This window comes from Acomys russatus, chromosome 4 (assembly GCF_903995435.1).
Source record: "Acomys russatus chromosome 4, mAcoRus1.1, whole genome shotgun sequence".
Taxonomy (NCBI): Eukaryota; Metazoa; Chordata; class Mammalia; order Rodentia; family Muridae; genus Acomys; species Acomys russatus.
In genome coordinates, this window is record NC_067140.1 from 7,952,340 (window position 1) to 7,974,580 (window position 22,241).

Here is a 22,241-nt window from a genome sequence, read left to right on the forward strand (position 1 = left end):
TTCCCAGCATCCACATGACAGCTTACAACTGTCTATAACTCCAGTTTCAGAGGATCCGACACCTCACACGGGCATACATACAGGCAAAACACCAGTGCACATGAAATGAAAAGGGAAAATAAAACATTGCATCTCATGACCTTGTCATTCCAGTCCAGTATGTAAGAGAACGTATATCCATTCAATGACATGGATGTTCATAGCAACTGTATTTATATCTACAGGATGGAAATAACCCAAATGTTCATTATCAGGTTACTAAGTAGACAAATTTTACTATCTTCATGTACTAGAATACTGCTCAATAAAAAGAAAGAAATGTTACAAAAACTAGAAACATCTGGAAAGAATTAATTATGCTAAATAGAAGAAAGCAGCTAGCTAAATACCCTTCACCCAGATAGATACTGTAGAACTTATATACTTTAGGAAATATAGTCCTATCTATAATGATAACAGTTACTCACAGAGGCGGGGGGGGGGGGGGGGAAGGGGAGGGTGGTTACAAAGGTACATGAGATTTAGGGGTGATACATGTTCGCTATCTGATTAGAGTTACAATTCTTAGAGGTTACAGACTTTGAACATGTGTAACTTAGTGTAATTGGTAATTGAACTTCTAAGCTATTTTACTCTACTTTGTACAGAACAAAAACCATTACTATGAGGTTGGGTTAGGGACTTTAAAGAATACAAGTGTTCCTTTGCTGGCCATTCCCACAAATTTTGCAGTGTGAATAAGTACATCCAGGAGCTTTGGGTTTTAAGGTGTAAATAAGCATGCTAGAGTAAAGTTTTAGGGTTTGAGTATGCGACTTTTTTGTTGTATATAAAGGTATATCTCGAATATTCTGTTCCTATATATAAGCAATATTTAAAAACAAGGCCTTTTTGTATCACATTACTAGATAAGCTGAGTTGCAGACCAATGCTTGGTGTGTGGTTCCTGACTAACTGGTTGTATTCCTTCAATGGGCATGCTTAGGTGAAGGTGATGGTTGACTCAGGAGACCGGAAGCGTGCCATCAGTTCTGTGTGTAGTTATATTGTATACCAGTGCAGTCGGCCAGCTCCTCTTCACTCCCGGGATCTGCACTCCATGATAGTGGCAGCTTTTCAGTGTCTCTGTGTCTGGCTGACAGAGCACCCTGATATGCTGGATGAAAAGGTGAGCTTATTCAGTCTTGAAACGCCAAGAAGGAATGAAACAATTTGAAAGAGAACATCTGACTTTAAATACAGTATCACATACTTTGAATTTACTTGTTTGACTTCAGTAGGACACTTACTTCCTTTTTTTTTTTTAACTTTTATTGAATTTCTATGATTTACATGTCATGCACCAAAATCCTTTTCCTCTCCTCATCCCATCATATCCACCCTCTGCCCTTGCAACCTGCCCCTAGTAAACTAAAACAAACAAACAAAAATCTTGTCACAGAAACTGTAGTGTATCACACAGTATAGCCTTTTGTCCACCTATGTTTGCTTTCATATGTTCATTGCTATGAGTCATGGGTCTGGTTTGAGGCCTACATTATTGTTGCTGGATCCTCACTGGAACTGCTGTTGGATATCCCGTTGTTGCCGTGTGTCAAGGAGATTCTTAATCTTTGAATCTGCAGGTCTGGCCCTTTCATGTGTTCCAGCAGGTCATACATGGGGTAGATGTTGGGGTGAGGTCAACTCAGAGCCCTGGATCAGGGCCCGTTCCCTTGTCCTTGGGGCAGGGCTGGCTCTCCTGCTCCTGTGTCATCATGGCAGGGCTGGCTTTCCTGCTCCTGAGGACACTTACTTTTTTGAGCATAACTTGTAAACTATCATCATGCTTACATTTGGTTCCAAGTAAGTCCACAGAGAAGTTCTTTATGGAAGAGAAGATCTTGCCTGGTTTATCTGAACCAGCAAGACTTCTTTTATAAAAAATAATATTTTTGTTAATTCTTGTAAAATTTCATATTGTGTATTTTGGACATACCCCTTTTCATCAGGTTCTACCCTCTCTACCCTCACTTCCCTATACACCCAATTTTGAGGGTTTTTTTTCTCTATTGAGTCCAGGTTGTGTTTCTTAGCTACTTTTGGGAGTGGGGCTTGCCCTGGAGTATGGCCACCTACCAGTGATCATATCATTAAAGACAATTGATTCTGTCTGTCCAAGCAGCTGTCATATCTGATCACACATGCCAGTAGCTCCCCAGCTAGTGATAATATTTTTTGCCTATTTTCAGATCCTCCATGCTGGAATTTTGTTTGGCTTGAGCTTATGCTTTCTTAATTGCTGTGAGTTCATATATGCAGCTATTATATCTGGAAAAAATCCTTTTTTTTGGATAGCATGGCAGACTGGAGATAGATATTAAAGCTATTTGGTTTCCTATTATCAAAAAAAGAAGGTCACCTAATTGTGAATCTGCAAAGCTAGGGCGCAGCTTGGCTGTAAAAGTTAGTGTACTTTTTAGTGGGCACAGATAGCTAGTCTGTTTTCTCTGTACCTTATAGGGAAGCAGGCATAATAAGCTCAGTGATAGAGCTTTCCAGGGTCATTTGATATTTATAGAGGTTTTTGTAAGTAATATTGTTGATAAAATCTGAGTTATTTTTATTGTGGCTTTTAAAGTTATGATATCAGAAATTGTTTACAGGACTGGACTTGTAGCTAAGTTTAATAGAATGCTTGCTTAGTGTCTATAAAGCACTCACTTTGATCCCTAGTGCTACACAAACCAGCTATGATGGCACCTACTTGTAATTTCAGGTACTTAGGAGGTAGAAGAAGGGGGATTAGAAAGTCAAGGTCATCCCTGGCTACATAATGAGTTAGAGGTCAGACTTCGCTACCTGAAACTGTTACATAAAACAGTTTTAAAAAGAAATTATTTTAAGATGTCAGTCATTGGAGTTGAGGGTGGTGGCACTTGCCTGTAATTCTAGCCCTTAAGAAGCAGAGGCAAAAGGTCCTAAGTTCAAGGTTAGCTTGGGCTACATAGTGAGTTGGAGACCAGCCTGAGCTCTGTAGTGATATCCTCTTCAAAAAAATAATTAACCTTTTTTGTATATTAGGTAATCTGATGTGTCTTAAACCATCTGGGTTTGGCTGAATTACTTCTGAACCTATCTTACTTAGCCATTCAAGGGTTGTGACAATCCATGGTAATTTTGTGAACTCTGTAACTAATAAAATTAAAACGTATCTTTAGTCTCCTGAACATACACATTTAGTTCTTTTAAGAGAAGCTTAATGGAGGTTTAAGTTTATTATATTATGATAAAAATGTATCTGTTAAAGAGCATTCAAAACTGGAGCTCCACTTCCAAAACATGACCATGTTATGGTTCCCTGTCTTCTCTTAGTAAGATGTATAAAAATTGATCTGGCCGGGCGTGGTGGCGCACGCCTTTAATCCCAGCACTCGGAAGGCAGAGGCAGGCGATCGCTGTGAGTTCGAGCCCAGCCTGGTCTACAAAGTGAGTCCAGGATGGCCAAGGCTACACAGAGAAACCCTGTCTTGAAAAACCAAAAAAAAAACCAAAAAACAAAAAAATTGATCTGGAGTTGGTAAGTTGGGTCAGCAGGTAAAAGTGCTTGTCACCAATATTAATGACTTAAGTTTGATCTCTGAGTCCCAAATGGTGGGAGGAGAGAATCAACTCCCAAAAGTTGTCCTCTGGCCTTGGCTTGTATACAAATACACATATACTCTCTTAAAATAATGTGTTTGAAATAGTTTTTAAAAAAATCATTCTTTCCCTCCTTTTAGGATTGCCTTAAGGAAGTACTGGAGATTGTAGAGCTGGGTATCTCGGGAAGCAAGTCCAAGAACAGTGAGCAAGAAGTCAAGTACAAAGGCGACAAGGAACCAAACCCTGCATCCATGAGGGTAAAGGATGCTGCAGAAGCCACTTTAACATGGTATGGAAGCAGTCTGTGCTGCTCTGTCTTCCTTGTTCAGCCCAGCGTACCTCAGCCCTATAGGATGCTGTATCTCTAGACACAAAATGAAAAGCAAATACTCTTTTTGTACTCATTCTTAGACCCACAAGAAACTAGAGTTGGGATCTTTGTATTTCCACTGGCTGATACTAACTCAGGTCATGTTAGAGCCAGGAAATATCTTGGAGTACTTTATCCCTTTTGTTGATGGGTTAGACTAGAGATGAGATGTGTCACAACATCAGATGTGCTACCCAGGGCTGGTGTCTACTATATTCTTTATGTTATATTCAGCTAAATTTTTTTTTAAACTCCCTTATAAGAGCTTGGTAATAGAATCATACAGATAAGTCAGATTTAGTTATTACCATGAATACCATCTGATACAGTAAGGAAGATTAAATAGAAATACAAAGTTCTTCAGCATCAGTATCCCAAAAGAAGAGGTACAAATAAGACGTCAGAGGACTGGGAAGAGGAAGTGGATACTTTGAGATTAAGTGAAATTAGAGTAACATACTTAGGGAACCACATTGACTCAGTGTGAGAAGATGGGCAACAGCATTGCAAGGACTTAAAAATGTATGTCACATAGAAACAAGAGATTGTTTCTTTGAAAGAATGGCAGAAAGAGTTGAGAAAGTCCTTTGTACCTGGTGGATGAGGATATGGGAAAGGAGACTGTGTTTGGCCACATCTACAAATTGAAGGGAATAAATATGTAGAGATTACATAGATGTATAAAATATGTAAAGATATGGCTCATGCAAGGATGACTATGGATGAAAACCTAGGAAAATAGAACCACTGGAAGGTGGTAAGGTCTGGTTTGAAGATTGTGTGTAAGCCAGCTCTGCCTGAGATCCTGGCATCTTTTGGGATTGTAGTACCCTTTGCTACTTTGGTTTATGTTCACATTAGTTGGATTTGTTTTTGTTCTTCTTGGGCTTAGATTATTTTCAGAAGGATATTTATTGCCTTTTGTTTAGACCTGTGCTAACTGCTAGACTTTCAGTGCCTTTATTGAGGTTTATTGAATAGAAAATTGGTGAATATATCTATGAGAGCAAGTGCTTGTGCAGTATGTGGGCTTGGGAAGCCATAAATGCCACAGCTCTGGAACCAGGAAGAGGATGAAGGCTAGGAGATAAACAGGGAGAGCCTTGCTCACCAGGAGTTCTTGAATTCGTAGTGCTGCAAGAAGTTTGTCCCACTTTATCCTTGTTGTTCTATGAGAGCATAGTTGCTGCGGAGGCCTGGCTGTGTGCCTGGGGTCTTTTCCTATTAGATTGTAATTATCTGAATGACTCTTGTCTTCATTTTCTGCTGTCTTGCCTCTCTTAGCAAGTCCATCATGATGTCTTTAGTTCCCACTCCAGCAGTGCAGGGTTTCATCATGGTGGATCATGTTCCCAGTCAGTTTCTCTGTTGTCTCACAGTTGCTGCTTTTTCTTATTTTTGTCAGTATCACCATTGGGTTTTTGTTGTTGTTGTTTGTTTGTTTGCTTGCTTTCTGGCTGTCCTGGAACTCATTATGTAGACCAGGCTGGTCTTAAATTCACAGAGATCCACCTGCCTCTGCCTCCAGAGTGCTGGGATTAAAGGTGTCTCCCAGTATGCCCAGCTATCAACATTGTTTTCATTGGCCTCTTCTCTGATTTGTATTTGTCATTCCTCATGAGGCCAGCAACTAAGTCCAATATACTATCTTTGCAAGGTCTTCCCACCATTCCCTGAAGCCTCAGGTAATATTCTGTACTAGATTACCTCACTTCTTGCCAAATTTCTATTTCTAATCTCTTAACTCTTCCTGTTTGTCTTGTAGTCTGTGGCTAACTTATCATCCTTAAACACCATTTCATCCTACTGCTTGAGTGATTAAAAGCCTTGAGTAGATCTCCTGTTTCTACCATGTCTGAATTCTAGTGGAGATGATCAGATTTCTCCCACCCACCACTGCTCCTGAGCACTCCCTTGCCATAGTTGGGCCACTTGTAGTGGTGAGCTGGGCATGCTCATACCTGCTTATGTATTTCTCTTACGTTTCAGGCAACATCATATAGTTCCCATGTTCACAGTAAATCTAGCTACTTGTAGGAACCTCCTTCTGTTACTCTCATTTTTGAAGCACAACTATTTTTACTACTCTACACTCACTGACCTGTCTCCCATGATGTGGACTTCCATACTGTCACAGTCATACCGAGTTTATTTGGCACACACCAGTCTGCCTTTGATAACCTTTATAATGTACATATTTAGTGGTTGGGTTTCTTGACCTTGACATGTAAGTATAAATTTAGAAGTCATTTCAGTGGTCCCACTGCTTAAGGCATATTTATTAAATGCTTAGCTTTCAATTGGGGCTTAGAGTCTGCCCCTAAGATTTCCTACTTTGTTTTAATTATTAAAAGCTTGATGTTCTATATCAAACAAAAATCTCACATGTTAACTTATTCTGATTGACTCTTATTCAGGCTTTTGGTGGTGAAATCCTTTCTCCAGGCAGCAGCAGTATGCAACAACAATGTTTATGTTGCTCTGTTCCTTTCTGCTACTGCCTTTACGTGCTTTTCATATTGCATGGGTTTGAGTGCCTCAACTGGCATAGCTTTGACCACGTATCACTGAGGGAGATGCCTGAGAACAGTGTTCTTTGTGGGATCTGACTGTCTTCACACTCTACAACAGTGTATTTCATCAACATCTATTAGGAGACTGCAACAAAACTTGAGTGCTGGAGACTCTTATTAACTTAACTGGACTCTTGTAGTCTTCATGTTTCCTTTTTGTTTGTTTTTCTCATCCGATGCTTATTTGTTTGGGAGTGTCCAAATTTCTTTTAGTAAGATATTCCACATTATGTGTAGTCTTTTTAAATCCAAACTCTTATTCTGATATATGATCTTTGCAGATTAAGTTCTTGCCTATTATAGGGTTACTTTTTTTGTTTTTCTTAATTATTTTGCCTTTTCCCCCTACCTCTGGGTCTCACTATGTATGTAGCCTTGTCTGTTTTGGAACTCACTCTGTACACCAGGTGGCCTTGAACTCAAAGGCATCAGCCTGTCTCTGGCTCCCAAGTGCTGGGATTAATGGCATGCACCACTATACCCTGCTCCTTACAAAACAAAACAAAACAGTATTTGTATGTGTGCATGGGCCTGTGCATGTCAGAAGACAACTTTGAAAGTCTTTTTTTCTTTCTACCATCTGAGCTCCAGGGAATCCAACTCTGCTTATTGAGATTGTTAGCATTGGTCTTTACGCACTGAGCCATCCTACTGACCTCCCATTCATGGTAGTCTTTTGCCTCAGCTTCCTGGGTTCTAGTATTATAGGCATGAAGAAGCATTACGAGCTTGTTTTGTGTGTTCTTATCAGAACACTGCTTACAGAAAGCAGAGGTTGAGCCTCAGAGCATATGAGCAGAGACTTTCCTCCAGAGGTTCACAAGGAGTTTTAATCTTTATCACGACACAGTCAAGTGCTTACATTAATTTCATAGACTATTACTCACCATTCCAGTCTAGTCACTGCCAGGAGAGAAGAATGTGGTGAGGCTGGTAATGATTTCATCTAAGTGACCTAACCTCTTCCAGCAGCCTGTTTGATAACATCATAGACCTCACACGGGACATACAAGCTCACCAGGTCTATGTGGTTTGTGACATATGTGTCTGTTCCACTGGAGAAAGCCAAAGCTCTATTTTCTCAGTACTAGTCTCCTGGGAGGTCTCCTATTTGCCACAGTCCTTAGAGTGCTAAACTAACTGAGTTCCTTCATTCCTTGAATTGTTGCAGTATTCTAGGAGGAGAGAAAACTGCAAGGAAAACATGTGCTAGGAAACAGTGCCTTCCATCCCAGAGACCTCAGAGAGCTGAGACCAGGCTATCCACGCTGAAGATTGAGTGACGAAAATGGTGTTGAGGGTTGAGGAGATGGCTTAGTACCTAAGAGCACTTGTTGTACAAGCATGAGGACCTGGGTTCAGATCTCTAGCGCCCACGTGAAAAACTAGACATGGCTGTATGCACCGGTAACCTCAGTGCTAGAGGGGAAGACTGAGACAGGATCACGGCTTATCGGCTGCCAGCCTAGTTCCACATTCATTCAGAGACATTGCCTTGAGGGATTAAGGTAGAGAATGATAGAACAGGATACACCTCATATACAACATACAACACACATGCAGCACATGCACATGTGCATATGCACATACAAAAATGCTGAGGAATAGTTTTTGGTATGAGATGCATTTGAAAGGCAAGGTTGATACTACATAGTAAAATCTTTATTTAAATACACAATGATTTTCTTTGAGCCTTAGTTTCTTATTATAAATGAGGATAATTAAAAATGGAAATAACGATAGTACTTGTTTCATAAAGTTATCATGAAACTATGAGAAATGTGTATAAAGTGCCTAGAGCAGTACTTGATACAAACTGAGAGCTAGGTGAGTCATTAAATTCATTGTATATATGCAGAAATCTTTATCCCACCCCCCCTTCCCTGTGTGTGTACAAGTGTATATACAAACTCTGTATACACACACGCAAACATTTTTAAATGGCAAGTCTTGATCAGTAGAACTCTGCTTCATAAAACATTTTGTGTCATAGATTTGCTTATGACAGCTTTTTGAGATTTAACTACTAGTGCCTAAAGTTCCTTACCTGGAATGAGGATATATGTATTCCTAACCATTCAGGAAGAGGGCAACAGGCTCTAGTTTTTGTCCTTTTAACAATCATTTAGCTCTTTGGAGTCTTAAGTTTTCTTATCTGAAAAGGCCTTTTCTAGGCCTAAGATACTTTTGACTTTTATAATCCTGAAACCTGAAGCACACTGACAGTTTTAAATGTGTCTTTAGACGCTTCCTGATTTGGAACTGTAGTCAGTCATCTTCCCCGGGTAACAGAGAGAAATTTGCTTGCAGTATTTTGTTGGGAGGGAGCAGGACTGGGCAGGTGGAAGAACAAAACTGCTTGACAGTGGAGGCAGTTGCGACAAACTGCTCAGGCTGACTTGACCTCCAGTGTTCTCTCCAGCTGGAAAGGACCTGGGACCTAGGAGCCTTACTAACAAGTGAATAGGGCCTGTCCTAGAAAGAATCAGTGGTCCTGGTGAGGTATACATGGCTGAGGGCAGTTCCTAGACTCATTGAAAGCTGGGGCTACTGTCACCCTGTCCTTAGGAGAGTGGCTTTCCTTCTTGGGGTACAGGTTCTACCCAGCATGCCATAGGAATTAAATCTGACCTGTGAAGAGGAAGTATAGCTCTGTTCAGTTAATTTAGAGGGGCAGAAGGATACAAAAATCCAAGAGGTAAAGTTTTCTTTGGGAATTAATTGTTTTTTTTTTTATTCCATTCTTTGTAGTATCATGCAGTTGCTTGGCGCATTTCCTTCACCCAGTGGTCCTGCCTCTCCTTGTAGTCTGGTGAATGAGACCACTCTGATCAAATATTCCAGGCTGCCAACTATAAACAAGCATAGTTTCCGGTACTTTGTTTTGGATAACAGTGTCATCCTGGCAATGCTGGAGCAACCGCTTGGAAATGAGCAGAGTAAGTTGTAGCACTCTTAGCTTTCTCCACTGCTCAAACAGTGTATTCTCAGTTCTGTCAGGGAAGCAAAAGACTGAATTCCAAGTAACTATTTGTCAAAAAGACTTGAAGCTGTAGGATACCATCACCAGAGAAACAGATAAAAAATAGCATGTTCATTTGAAGGAGAATTGTTTAACAATTCTTGATGTATGCTGAAATATCAAAGTGTGTCAGACTTTTATATGAAGTTTACCTTAGTGAGATATTTACTATTTACTATTTATAAAAATCAGTCACTCTTTCTTTTCTTGTGATCTTGGTCCTGCCCCTCTACTCCCTTCCCTTTCACCCACTATTGTTCTGTTTCAGTTATTAATACCCACACAGGCTAGAAATTTGAGAAGTCATCTTTGTTTCCTCCTCCTGTTACTTCCTTATATAATTAACCTCAATGTCTCTACCAGTGACTCTTGACTCTTTCCTTTATATGCCTCTCAATACATCTAAATGGAGGGCCTTAGTAATTTCTTACATTGGTTTGTTGAACCTGGTCTGATATGCCCTGTGGCAGTTCAGAGTTTGCTTGCCCTTACCACTGCCCTCCTTGCACCATAGTGTTCATCCTAAAGTATGTAGATATGGTCTGCTGACAACACTTCAGTGGTTGTTCATTGATAAGCCATGCTGTCCCCGAGTCATGAAGCTCACAGGATGTGTGATTTGCTTAGGATAACTTGAGAAACATTTCTCAAATAACTAGGATTCAGATTCAAGTTTTCCAAACAACAGGTTTTCTTTTGTTCTCCCACCACACTTGGACTTCCTCAGTGACTAAAGACACATGCAAAGATAAGCAGTCTTTGACTCCTGGACGCATTCTGTTGACTAAAAACAGGATGTCATAATTCTACAAAATGAGAGACCTAACCCTGATTGCAATAGAAGGATATGGTCACACATTTCTGTCATGTAATATTTACATTTAGTGACCTAAATGTGAAATAGAATGGCACCACTGTTCATCATTGGTCAACTCTACCTTTACCTCAGAGTTAGGCTTGTATGGCTTTTTCTCCATGCTGCCTATGTTTTATTATTCTACCACTCTCCTAACCTAAGCCATCTGCTGAGCAGCCTGCAAAATCTTGGTGTCCCCTTTAAACTTTCTGGTTCTCTTGCAAGTTGTTTTTTTTGTTTTGTTTTGTTTTGTTTTTTAAATAGGATTGCCTTACTCTATTCCAAGTCATTTTACTGCGTAGATAGTCTACAAAAACCAAACCAAACTGAACTGTGTACAGTTATAAGGATATTTTGTTTATTGGGAGTAGTTAATAGCAGAAGAAATGAGAGCGTTAGAACCAGTTTTAATTTCCATAACTGAGACAAAGAAAGACAATAAAAAGGATCCTGAGTTTTTAATGCACATCTCCATCCCTGAACTTCTGCTGGGAGGAAACAGTGCCAGCTTGCAGTAGTACACAGCAGGACCCCAGTCTGTGAGCAAATGTAATGTCAGCACTATAGAGATCCAACCTGTGTTCTTTCTTTCTTTTTTTAAAGATTTATTTATCTTTATGTGCTTTGGTGGCTTTGCTTACTTGTGTTCCTGTGTGAGGATACAGATCCCATTGAACTGGAGTTACAGACAGTGTGAGCTGTGGGAACTGGAAATTGAGCTTGGATCCTCTGGAAGAGCAGCCAGTGCTCTTAACCACATAGCTATCTCTCCAACCCTGTTTTATAAAAGTTGTCTTCGACACTGGAAGTTTTAAGAGTGTTGACATGGTAGATACCATCTTACCAAAATATATGTATAGAGGTAGCAAGGCTGTTAGGAGAGTTAAAATAGCATGGTTGGTACAGAGTGGGCCCTAGGACTTGCAGTACTTAGCTGTGGCACTGCACTTTAGGAGGCACTGAGCTAGGGCTGGCATCATTAGATGCCCTGCAGGTGTTAGCAGGTTGTATGTTAAATGGTCGTTATCTGAAGTAAAAACTTTTTCACGTACATTTTATTCTAGATGATTTTTTCCCCTCTGTCACTGTGCTGGTCCGGGGAATGTCTGGAAGACTTGCTTGGGCTCAGCAGCTTTGCCTTTTACCCAGAGGAGCAAAAGCAAATCAGAAGGTACATCAGAAGTTACGGTGTGTGCGTGAGTACATATACATGGGTGCATATGATTGCGTGTGTACATCTGTGTGTGGAGTAATTTAAAGATTAAATAACCTCCAACAGAAAGTCACATGAATGTTGCGGATCCCTAGCCAGGTCCTCTGTCACTGAATTTACTTCAGAATTGTCTTAGGAACCTAGAACTCCAGGTCTACTGAACTCCTTACAAGAACCTTTAAGGCGGGGGTCATTTCCAAAAGCTTTCCTGGTGATCCTGATACTCAGGAGTAAGGACTGTTAATTCTAAATAGTGCTCCAGGCATTTCTATGCAACTTTAAAAGCCAGATGTATCTGTATGTGGGAGAAGTTTGGATAGACCTTTAAGAGGTTTAACATTGTTTTGCATGATTCATTCTGTATAATTGCTAATATGCTATATAATTTACTGTAATATTTTATCATATTTAAGATTATGTGGATAATATCTGTTCGTTGGAAAATTCAGGTAAAAAAGGAGAAACGTTAAATCATATGTAGTCACTTTTCAGAGGGAGCTAGCCATACTTCTATAGTTAATGTTTTACTGAGTTTTCTTTAAATCCCTTTTCTTTCTGTATAAGGTTAATAGCTTAAAGAAAAAAGCATTTGGTGTAGTGCTTTTTAAATTATTGCTTTTTAAGAATTTATGTTACTAAAAATTATTTTTAAATCTTACAATGAAATTCCCCAGTGTTTGGACTCTCTCAAATTTAACACGTGAATTGTATCTGTTAGTGAGCTGAGCAGATAGCATTCAGTCAGTAGCTCTGTGAGACTCAAAGAGGGACAGAATAGAAAAGGGTCAGTATGTGCTGTGTATATACTAGGGCAGCACGTCAGGACCATGAAGACCTAGATTTGGGCCCATGGTCTTAGTTAAAGCCAGCTAAGGTGCTAAGCAAACACACTTTCTAGAGATACTAGGGACCTGAACTTACATTTTACAGTGTGGAGTGAAGTGACTTCAGAGTTCTTAGGAAAAAAGGAAGTTTGAGTCTTAGAGCTTTTGTCTGTTCTTGTTTTTGTTTTGCACTGGGAATAAAACCTAGGACCACGGGGCTGGGCTTGATGCCACACACCTTTAATCCCCAAGCACTCAGGAGGCAGAGGCAGGTGGATTTCTTTGAGTTCAAGGCCAACCTGGTCTACAGAGCGAGTTCTTCCAGGACAGCCAGTGCTACACAGAGAAACCATGCCTCAGAAAACAACTAAACAAAACTGAACAAAACAAAAACTAGAGCAATATACATATTTAAGGAAGTTTGAGTCTTAAAACTTTAAACTGCCATAATTGTTGAAGATGGATGACTGTGGCCTGGACAGTAGAGACCTGCATTTATTAGTTATGAAGTCTATTAAGTTGACAAACATTTTTAGAAAAGTGAAATTGAGTGCACAGTGTATGTGTGTGTCATTTCCTACTTATACCATTAGCACAGCACGCGCAGATTCTGCTGAGTGTGGTAATAAGCTCCCCTAAGAAAATAAAGCATCAGAAGACCAGGGGCGTGGGCAGAAGACACGTCATTGGTGGTGGTTGTTGGATGACATGTAGTGCCCATAACATCATTTGTGTTATTTTAACAGCTTTTTGTGCCCGAACCTCGCCCAGTTCCTAAAAATGATGTTGGATTTAAATATTCTGTGAAACATCGACCATTTCCTGAAGAGGTGGACAAGATTCCTTTTGTAAAAGCAGACTTGAGCATTCCAGATTTACATGAAATTGTCACTGAAGAAGTAAGACAAGTTACTATTAGCTCCTGCTGAAAGGATAAGTGAAAATCTTCTTAGGTGGTGTATGTGGTCAGGCATTGCCTTTAGTGTTAGGGAAGAGAGGCAGAAGATGCCTTAGGTCTCTTTTATCAGGGGGTTGACATGCCAGAAGATGAATGCGTAGACCTGGGCCAGTTGATAAGAACTACAACTGTTTTAGAGACAGGGTCCTTGCCTACTTGGGCTATTCACAATAGGTCTCAGTAGTCTGATAACATGGTCAAAGTCTGGTAGTAAAGGTAGATGGTTGACTAGTACAAGAAGTGGGTTTGGCCTTGGAGAGGGGAATATAACCCTTAAAAGTGGCTCACATCTGAGGCTGGGGAGCACTTGCTCATGCATGGTCTGAATAGTGAAAGTTGAGATGGTTGCATTGTTAAGCCAGGTTGTTTAGAGGTATCTTCATGCGTGAAGGAGTAAAACCTTAACATAGGATTGATCAGAAGCTAAGGAATCCACAGGGATAAGTACTTTAAAAAGATAGGTTCTTGCCCAGGCCTGGTGGCACACGCCTTTAATCCTAGCACTTGGGAGGTAGAGGCAGGTGGATTGCTGTGAGTTTGAGGCCATCCTGGTCAACAAAGCAAGTCCAGGACAGCCAAGGCTACACAGAGAAACCCTGTCTCAAAAAACAAAAAAAAGATAGGTTCTGCAGGATGAAGATAACCAGCCCGGAGTCAAGCGAGAAAACAGCTCAGAGCAGAGATAGAGTGGGAAGCAGAGATGAACAGTGTCCTTACAAGCGGGGGATGAAGAATCAATTGGTTCGGTCCTGGAAAAGAATTTTTAAGTATAGGTCTAACTTTGAACCATGTTAGTTTAATTCTGTGCTCTGTGTTTAACTGAACCATGTTGATAAACAAATCTTATCGTTTTCTTTGTTGTTTTGCTTTTATTTTTGTTTTAAAATTAAACTTATTTCATTTTGAGGAAATGTTTTAAAAATATCTGACCTATTTCAGTTAGAAGAAAGGCATGAAAAATTAAGAAGTGGGATGGCACAGCAGATTGCTTATGAGATACACCTGGAACAGCAGAGCGAGGGGGAATTGCAGAAGCGAAGCTTCCCTGACCCTGTCACGGACTGTAAGCCCCCACCTCCAGCCCAGGAATTCCAAACAGCCCGCCTTTTCCTTTCGCACTTTGGATTTTTGTCTTTAGAGGCATTGAAGGTAATTTTTAGGAACTTCTACGAATATATTCACAAATTAGCCATCAGCTGATGATAGCTATAAACTTTTATCAAAATGAAGAAAAGTTTAAAACAGCTGAACAAACAAGAAACCCATCTTATACTTACCTGCATGCATATCAGTGGAATTCTGTGCTGCTATTATGGGTTCAATATGGGCTCCAGGACAGTGTACCTGTGAAGGGCTTGCTTCAGTGGTAAGCCCAGATCTGAATTGGTTCTTTCATGCCACTCTTTAAAAGAATGAAGTTAATTCTGCAGTACCGTAAACTTTTCATTTATTACTGTATGTATTTGGGATTTGGTTTGTGGTTCTAAAGATTGAATACACATGCTAGGCAAGCACCCTGTCAGTGAGCCACACCCTCAGCCCCAACTCTGTAGTATTACAACCCAAGCTATACTCCTGGGTTGTATAGTTAGTAAGATTAGCTGGTCATGGTTTGTACTTATAAAGCAGAGACAAAAGTTCAAGACCAGCCTGGACTGCATAGTAAGATTTTTGTCTTAAAAAAATAAATAAATAAAATAGGCTAGGGATATATTCCCTAGTATTGTAGGTAGGTAGGTACGTAGATAAGTTGCCTGAAAAGTCAACTGACCCGGCCATAGGTCGTTTAATTTTTTAAAAATTTATTTATGCATCTGAGCGTTCTATTTGCATGTGTGCTTATATGACAAAAGAGGATATCAGATGTCATTATGGACGATTGTGAGCCATATGTAGTTGCTGGGAATTGAACTCAACCTCTGGAAGAGCAGCCAGTGCCCTTAACCACTAAGCCATCTTTCTAGCCCTGGTCATTTAATTTTTTAGGGAAACAGAAAGACATAGCTGTTTGATTTGGATTTCAGCATGTAGAGAGAATATATTTTATACTGTAGAAAATAGTTTGAGATATGAAATGTAAAAGTAAAAACCTCTTAAAGTGGAGCCAGGCATGGTGGTTTATGCCTGTAATTCCAGCACTTGGGGAGGCAGAGGCAGGTGGATCTCTGTGAGTTCAAGACCAGCTGGTCTACAAAGTGAGTCCTGGACAGCCAAGGCTGGCTACACAGAGAAACCCTGTCTAGAAACAAACAAAACACACTCTTAAAATGGAAATTGAAAGAACTGGCATGATGGTGTATACCTTTAGTCCTAGTGCATGAGGAGAAGCACGTGCATAGAGGCCAACCTGGTCTGCAAAGTAGGTTCTAACCCAGCTGGAGTTTATAGTGAGACCCTGTCTCTAAATAAATGCAAAGTAAGAGAGCAGATAGTGGAAAACAATAGATACAGAAGTAAATAAGGAAGGCATAAAACAGAGATCGAGCCTGCAAATGGTTAGTGGTATTCCTAATGGAGTAAGTGTCAAATCAAAATTATTCCATCCTTTACTAGCCTTGTTCCTGAGAGTATAGTTTTTCTATTCATGTCAATATTTTAGAATATTTAAGGTTTTAAGAAAATAATGTTTGGAACTGGAGAGATGGTTCAGGAGTTAAAAAGAATACTAAAGATAATATTAACTGAATTCTGAATCATTAGTATCTTAAGTGAATTCTCTTGCAACTTAGTATTTGTCAAGAATAAGGACATTTGATTATTGGGAAATATTTGTAAAAATACTAAGAAAATATTTTGACTCCATCAAACAATAAAGTAAATCAAGATTTTACAGAACAATATTAATCTGACCTTAAGAATACCCCCAAGTTTAGGACACATAGTATGAATCTGAACCTCAAAGGTCTTTGAAGTGTTAGTCCCTCTAACAAGTTAGAGGTACCTTTGTACAAATCAGAGATAATTTTTATCTTGACCATATGGTAATATGCAACAATGAGAACATTTTAGACAGCGAGGTTTTTAACTTTTGCCCTTAAATAATTGTAGATTCATAAAACACTCTAAAATAAGTGTTAAAGATGATGTCTTGTGGTAACACCTTACACTATAAGGGAAAATGAAGAAAGAAAAATGAAAATAACTACATAAGAAATTTCATTGTCAGGCAACCATCAATAAAATATTTAAATAAGTTAAGCTAATGACTGCTTATAAGTACAATGTGATGAATTGTTGATGCCTTAGCTGGGAGAAGTGCATGTGTAAATGGCCTGTGCAAACAGTTTGATCGTTGGATCCCACAGAGGGTAGAAGAAAGCTGACTCCCAAAAATTCTCCTCTGGCTTTCATACAGGTGCATGCGTACACTATACAAATAAAAGGTAAATGTTAAAACTGCAGTGTGAAGCTAGGGGTGGTATGCACTTTTAGATCCAGCACTCTGGAGACAAACACTGGCAGATCTCTATGAGTTTGTGGCCAGCCTGGTCTACATAGTTGAATTCCAGGCTAGCCAAGGCTACATACTGAGATCCTGTCTCAATAATGAATAAACAACAAAACATATATACACACAACCCAAAGAATGTGAAAATACTCCATCTGCAGCTGGAATGCTAACACAAATTACATTTACCCTAAAAAATTTTGTACAAGAGCTACAGGAAGCTGGGTGATGGTAGCACACGCCTTTAATCCCAGCACTTGGGAGGCAGAGGCAGAGGCAGAGGCAGAGGCAGGCGGATCGCTATGAGTTCCAGGCCAGCCTGGTCTACAAAGTGAGTCCAGGACAATCAAGGCTACACAGAGAAACCCTGTCTCGAAAAACAAAACAAAACAAAACAAACAAACAAAAAAAAAGCTACAGGAAGAAACTTGAAGGAAAAACACAAGTATGTGGACACTCTGCTCATGGCGTCTACAGCATGCTAGCACTCCCAGTTTTTACCCCACAGTTTCAGAGGAAAAGAGGAAAACTGGGAGGTCTGACAGTATTTCAAGAAAGTTCATTGAGTGGTAAAAATTGGAGCACACCTTTAATCCCAGCACTTGGGAAGCAGAGGTAGATGTAATATAGGAGCCTCCTACACTTCTTGCTTCGCTATTCTATAAACCTAAAGGTTCCCCAAAAATACAAAATCCATTAACTTTTTAAATGCATTTTTGTTTCATTTTTGTTTTCTGTGGTAACGACTTGCATTGATGTGTTTGCTACAGTAGATGAGCATGTAGCCATGGATTATTAACTGGAGTCTCAAAATTATTGTACCGACCAATAGGTTTTGACAAATTGTATAACGTGCCACCATTGCTATTATTTTTAAAATATTAAGGGTTTTATGTGTGTATGCATGTATGGGCATGTACATGCTTCCATGTGCAGTCTCCACTGCCATCACAGATCCCTGTGTTGTTTTGCCTGTTGCAGAATGGCATATGGTTGGAATCATGTACAATGCAGTCTCACTCTGTTATTTTTCCACTTAGCAACAATGCATTTACAATTCTTCGACGTCTTTTTAAGATTTAATACATCATTTATTTTCATTAATAAGTAGTTTGTTTATCCATTCACCTATTAAAAATATCTTGCTTCTTGTATATGTTGGCAGTTCTTAATGAAGCTGCTGTAAAATTCATGTTCATCATTTTCTGTAGTTATGTTTTTCTCTCATTGAGGAAAAATACCAAGGTATGTAGTTGCTACATTATATTTAAGACAGTGCATTGGCAAGAAACTGTCACTTATCTTCCAAAGTAACTGTACTATATTGTATCTATTTAGCAATGAGTTTTTAAAATACAGTTTTAAAAAGCTCTAGAGGAGCTGGAGAGATGGCTCAGCTTTTAATATCACTGGCTGCTCTTACAGAGGACACAGATTAAATTTCCAGCATCCACATGGCTGCTGACAACCACCTGTAACTCCAGTCCCTGAGTATCCCGTGGCCTCTTCTGGCCTCTGTGGGCACCAGCAGTGTACATACATGCATGCAGGCAAAACAATTATGCATGTTTTTATATTCTAGACAGCATTATATTATAGAGAAAACAGGATCTCAGATTATATGCACACTATAACCTCAGTCGTTTGAACCAAATAAAAATAACTTGAGGTATAAACACATTAAGCAGTTTCTTTAGGATCATGGTTGTATTTATTCCTGCTACGTCATAATTTTTAATTTTTATTAAAACGACAAAAGGTGGGTATGGTGACAAACATCTGTAATGCTGAGAGGCTGAAGCAGGAGTGCAAGTTCAAGGACAGCTAAGGCTATATAGTGACTTAGAGGCAAACCTGGGCTGCCAGGTTATCCTGAGACACCACCGTACTGAATGGATGAATGACCCACCAACCAACCAAACTGTCAGACGCTGCTTTATGATTGGAATAATGCAGAAATAACAATTGTTGCTTCTCTTGTGTGATAGGAACCTGCAAATAGTCGTCTACCTCCTCACCTCATTGCACTTGATTCTACCATACCTGGGTTTTTTGATGACATTGGGTATCTGGATCTCTTGCCATGTCGTCCTTTTGACACAGTTTTTATTTTCTACATGAAACCAGGTCAGAAAACAAACCAAGAGGTAAGAAGCCTCAACTTTCCTTCTTTCTGTGCTATAAGCATACACGGCTTTATGTCAGTTGTTTGTATCTGTACTTGACATGAGAGTTTGTGTGCTATGCTTACTGCTTGTGGCTTCATTAGAAACTGAGTGCTTGTAACTCTGAAGCCTAGTGCTGAGCATGGCTAGGGTAGGAGTCAGCATGGATTCCTTTTCCATAAGGAATTCATACTCATGAGGCAAAGGAAACTTAAAACACCTGAGGGCTAGCTACTGGGAGCCAGAGCTAGGCCTGAAGCTTCGGAGTGGGACAGTAGGAGTCTTAAGTACTTCCTGACAATCTTCCCTGAGGCTCCTGCCAGCTAGAAGTGAGCAGCAGGCTTTCTCCTTACAGCTAACCTCACTGTAAGCTGTTTCAGCTGAGGCAAAGCATAAAACATGGTGAAGTAAAACACAGTTGGATGTGGGTAGCAGAAAAGATCAGGAGGTGACGGGGTGTGTAATGTGCGTGAGAATGGAGAGCTGACAGGAATGGCAGGGCGCCTGAGTTTCTGTTGGAAACAAGAAGTTGAAACATGGGAACTAGTCAGTGATTGTGACTAGGAGAGGGTCAAGAAGATGGTAGGGTGCTGTGACTGTGTGATCTTGGAATTGCACTGTCATTAACCTAAGTTGTTAAATTAACACACCTGTAGAAATTAACTTTTTCCCCCCAGACGGGGTTTCTCTGTGTAGCCTTGGCCGGCCTGAACTCACTTTGTAGACCAGGCTGGCCTCCAACTCACAGAGCTCCTCCTGCCTCTGCCTCTCCAAGTGCTGGGATTATAGGCATGTGCCACCACCCCCAGCTGTAATTTACTGAAGTTACAGAATGTTTCCATAAGAAACACTGCCTCAAGTTGTGTATTAGTGAGCTGCTAACAAGAAAGTTCTTCTCATCCATGTCACTGACTCAGCACACACTTATTAAGTTTCTCCTTTCTGTTAGGCTCCTGGGTTACAGGCAAACAGGGGTACAAGGCCAATTCCCTATATAAAGGGAAGGCTGGCATTGAAGAAGCACTCATAGTGGAGTGTATAAATGGGGGTGTGAAAGGCCCTGGGACAAGGCCATTCGGTAGTTTCTGAGTGTACACTGACCACAACCACAGCATAAACTCCCCCGAGGTAAAAAGCACTGTTGCACCTTCATGAATTCCTCGCGGTACCAGTATGCTTGGCGGGCTCAAGAAGGTAGGAGAGTGGCAGCCAGAAATGAGACTTTGAGCTTTAGTTTGTTAGAGCCACAGTAAAATTGGGTTAGTAAGACTAGAGTGCTGCTCACATGAAAACATGGGCAAATTTTCTCCTCCCTATAAAAGACACAGCTCTGAGGCACTTCCTAATCCATTCAGTTTCCTTGGGCTTCTGGGCGCTGAGGGTGATCAAGAAGCAGTGGAGGTTTCTGGAGACTTGTTGAGAATATTTCAAACCTCTCCCTAGCCAGTAGAGATTAATTTCTGGCTGCTAGCACATGACCTGCAAAGCAAATTTGAATCACCTACTGCTTTTTGATTAAGTTTTCAGAAGTTATTTACTTATAGACTTCTCATCTAGCCAAAGGACCGAAAGATCGAAAAGTTCACGGAGAGCTGGGGTTCTATAATGAGACCGTGTTTCCTAACATCGAGTGCGATGGCTCCTTGGATAAAGAAAGAGCCAACCGCATCTAGTGGTCTGAATTGGATCCCTAGACCTACATGAAGGAGAAAGCTGACTCCAGAATTGTGTTCTGCCCACTACATGCCATGGCAGTTTGCATGCTCTTGCACTTCGTCTCACACTCTTTTTTGCTCTCTAGCTCTCTCTTACACACTCAGTAAATAAATGTTAAGAGGACATTTGAGAGCTCTGGGTGAACAAAACAAAGGTACTTCTAGAGACTGACGTGTGCACAGAAGAGAGTAGTGACGGTGACACACAGTAGACTTCTAGAGACTGACGTGTGCACAGAAGAGAGTAGTGACGGTGACACACAGTAGACTTCTAGAGACTGACGTGTGTACAGAAGAGAGTAGTGACGGTGACACAATAGACTTCTAGAGACTGACGTGTGCACAGAAGAGAGTAGTGACAGTGACACACAGTAGACTTCTAGAGACTGACGTGTGTACAGAAGAGAATAGTGACGGTGACACACAATAGACTTCTAGAGACTGACGTGTGTACAGAAGAGAGTAGTGACAGTGACACACAATAGACTTCTAGAGACTGACGTGTGTACAGAAGAGAGTAGTGACGGTGACACACAGTAGACTTCTAGAGACTGACGTGTGTACAGAAGAGAGTAGTGACAGTGACACACAGTAGACTTCTAGAGACTGACGTGTGTACAGAAGAGAGTAGTGACGGTGACACACAATAGACTTCTAGAGACTGACGTGTGCACAGAAGAGAGTAGTGACAGTGACACAATAGACTTCTAGAGACTGACGTGTGTACAGAAGAGAGTAGTGATAGTGACACACAGTAGACTGAGGAGTAATAGCTGTTACTTCCTTTTTTTTTTTTTTTTTTTTTTTTTTTTTTTTTTTGTCTTTTCCAGGTGTGCAGGGGAGTGCCATCAATTAGCATTGTATAAATGACTAGAGATTTATGAACTAGCTGCTTCACTCATCTGAGAGGCGCTTTTCAATATGGTGATTTAAGATCTTGATTTTTGCTAAAATTGTAGGCCTGGGGCAAGCTAAGAGAGTCTTACTTTTAGAAAATTCTCCAAATGGTTTTGGCACACACTCCCTGCCTCCCTTTTGGTTTGGTTTGGGTTTTTGTTTTTATTGTTTTGGGTTGTTTTGTTTTGTTTTGTTTTTTTTTTTTTTTGAAAGAAATCCATATTTCCCTTCCTTTAGAACTGAGTGGCTAAGGGCAGCTGTCTGTCACGGGAGCCGCCCAGTGTCTTCAGACCATTGAGAAGGAGCTTTGACTTTGGATCCCAGCATTGTTCTGTCAGTGTGTCTTAGATTCTTTTTCAGTTACTGTAATAAAATACTCTGACAAAAACAACTTAAGGAGAAAAGGGCTTATTTAGCTTATCGTTCCAGGTCCGTTGTGTCAGGCAGGCAGGAGTCTGGCTGGTCAAACTGCACACCATACTCAGGAGCCAGCATGCAGGCTTGTATTCAACTCCCTTTCTTTCTCCTCACATCAGTCCAGAATTGAGCCCATGAAAGGAACCACCTGCATTCAAG

General features: G+C 40.3%; 1 protein-coding gene across 6 annotated transcripts in view; it reads left to right on the forward strand.

Moving 5' to 3' along the window:
- The window catches only part of Ralgapb (Ral GTPase activating protein non-catalytic subunit beta), an 81,047-nt gene that overhangs the window by 43,527 nt on the left and 15,279 nt on the right, over positions 1–22,241 (forward strand). For all 6 annotated transcript variants that reach the window (XM_051143690.1, XM_051143686.1, XM_051143687.1 and 3 more), the window contains 7 exons: positions 986–1,168; positions 3,762–3,913; positions 9,319–9,506; positions 11,510–11,616; positions 13,229–13,381; positions 14,380–14,589; positions 18,877–19,035. In XM_051143690.1, coding sequence (XP_050999647.1) covers positions 986–1,168; positions 3,762–3,913; positions 9,319–9,506; positions 11,510–11,616; positions 13,229–13,381; positions 14,380–14,589; positions 18,877–19,035 — 1,152 coding nt within the window. The remainder of the gene's footprint in view (positions 1–985; positions 1,169–3,761; positions 3,914–9,318; positions 9,507–11,509; positions 11,617–13,228; positions 13,382–14,379; positions 14,590–18,876; positions 19,036–22,241) is intronic.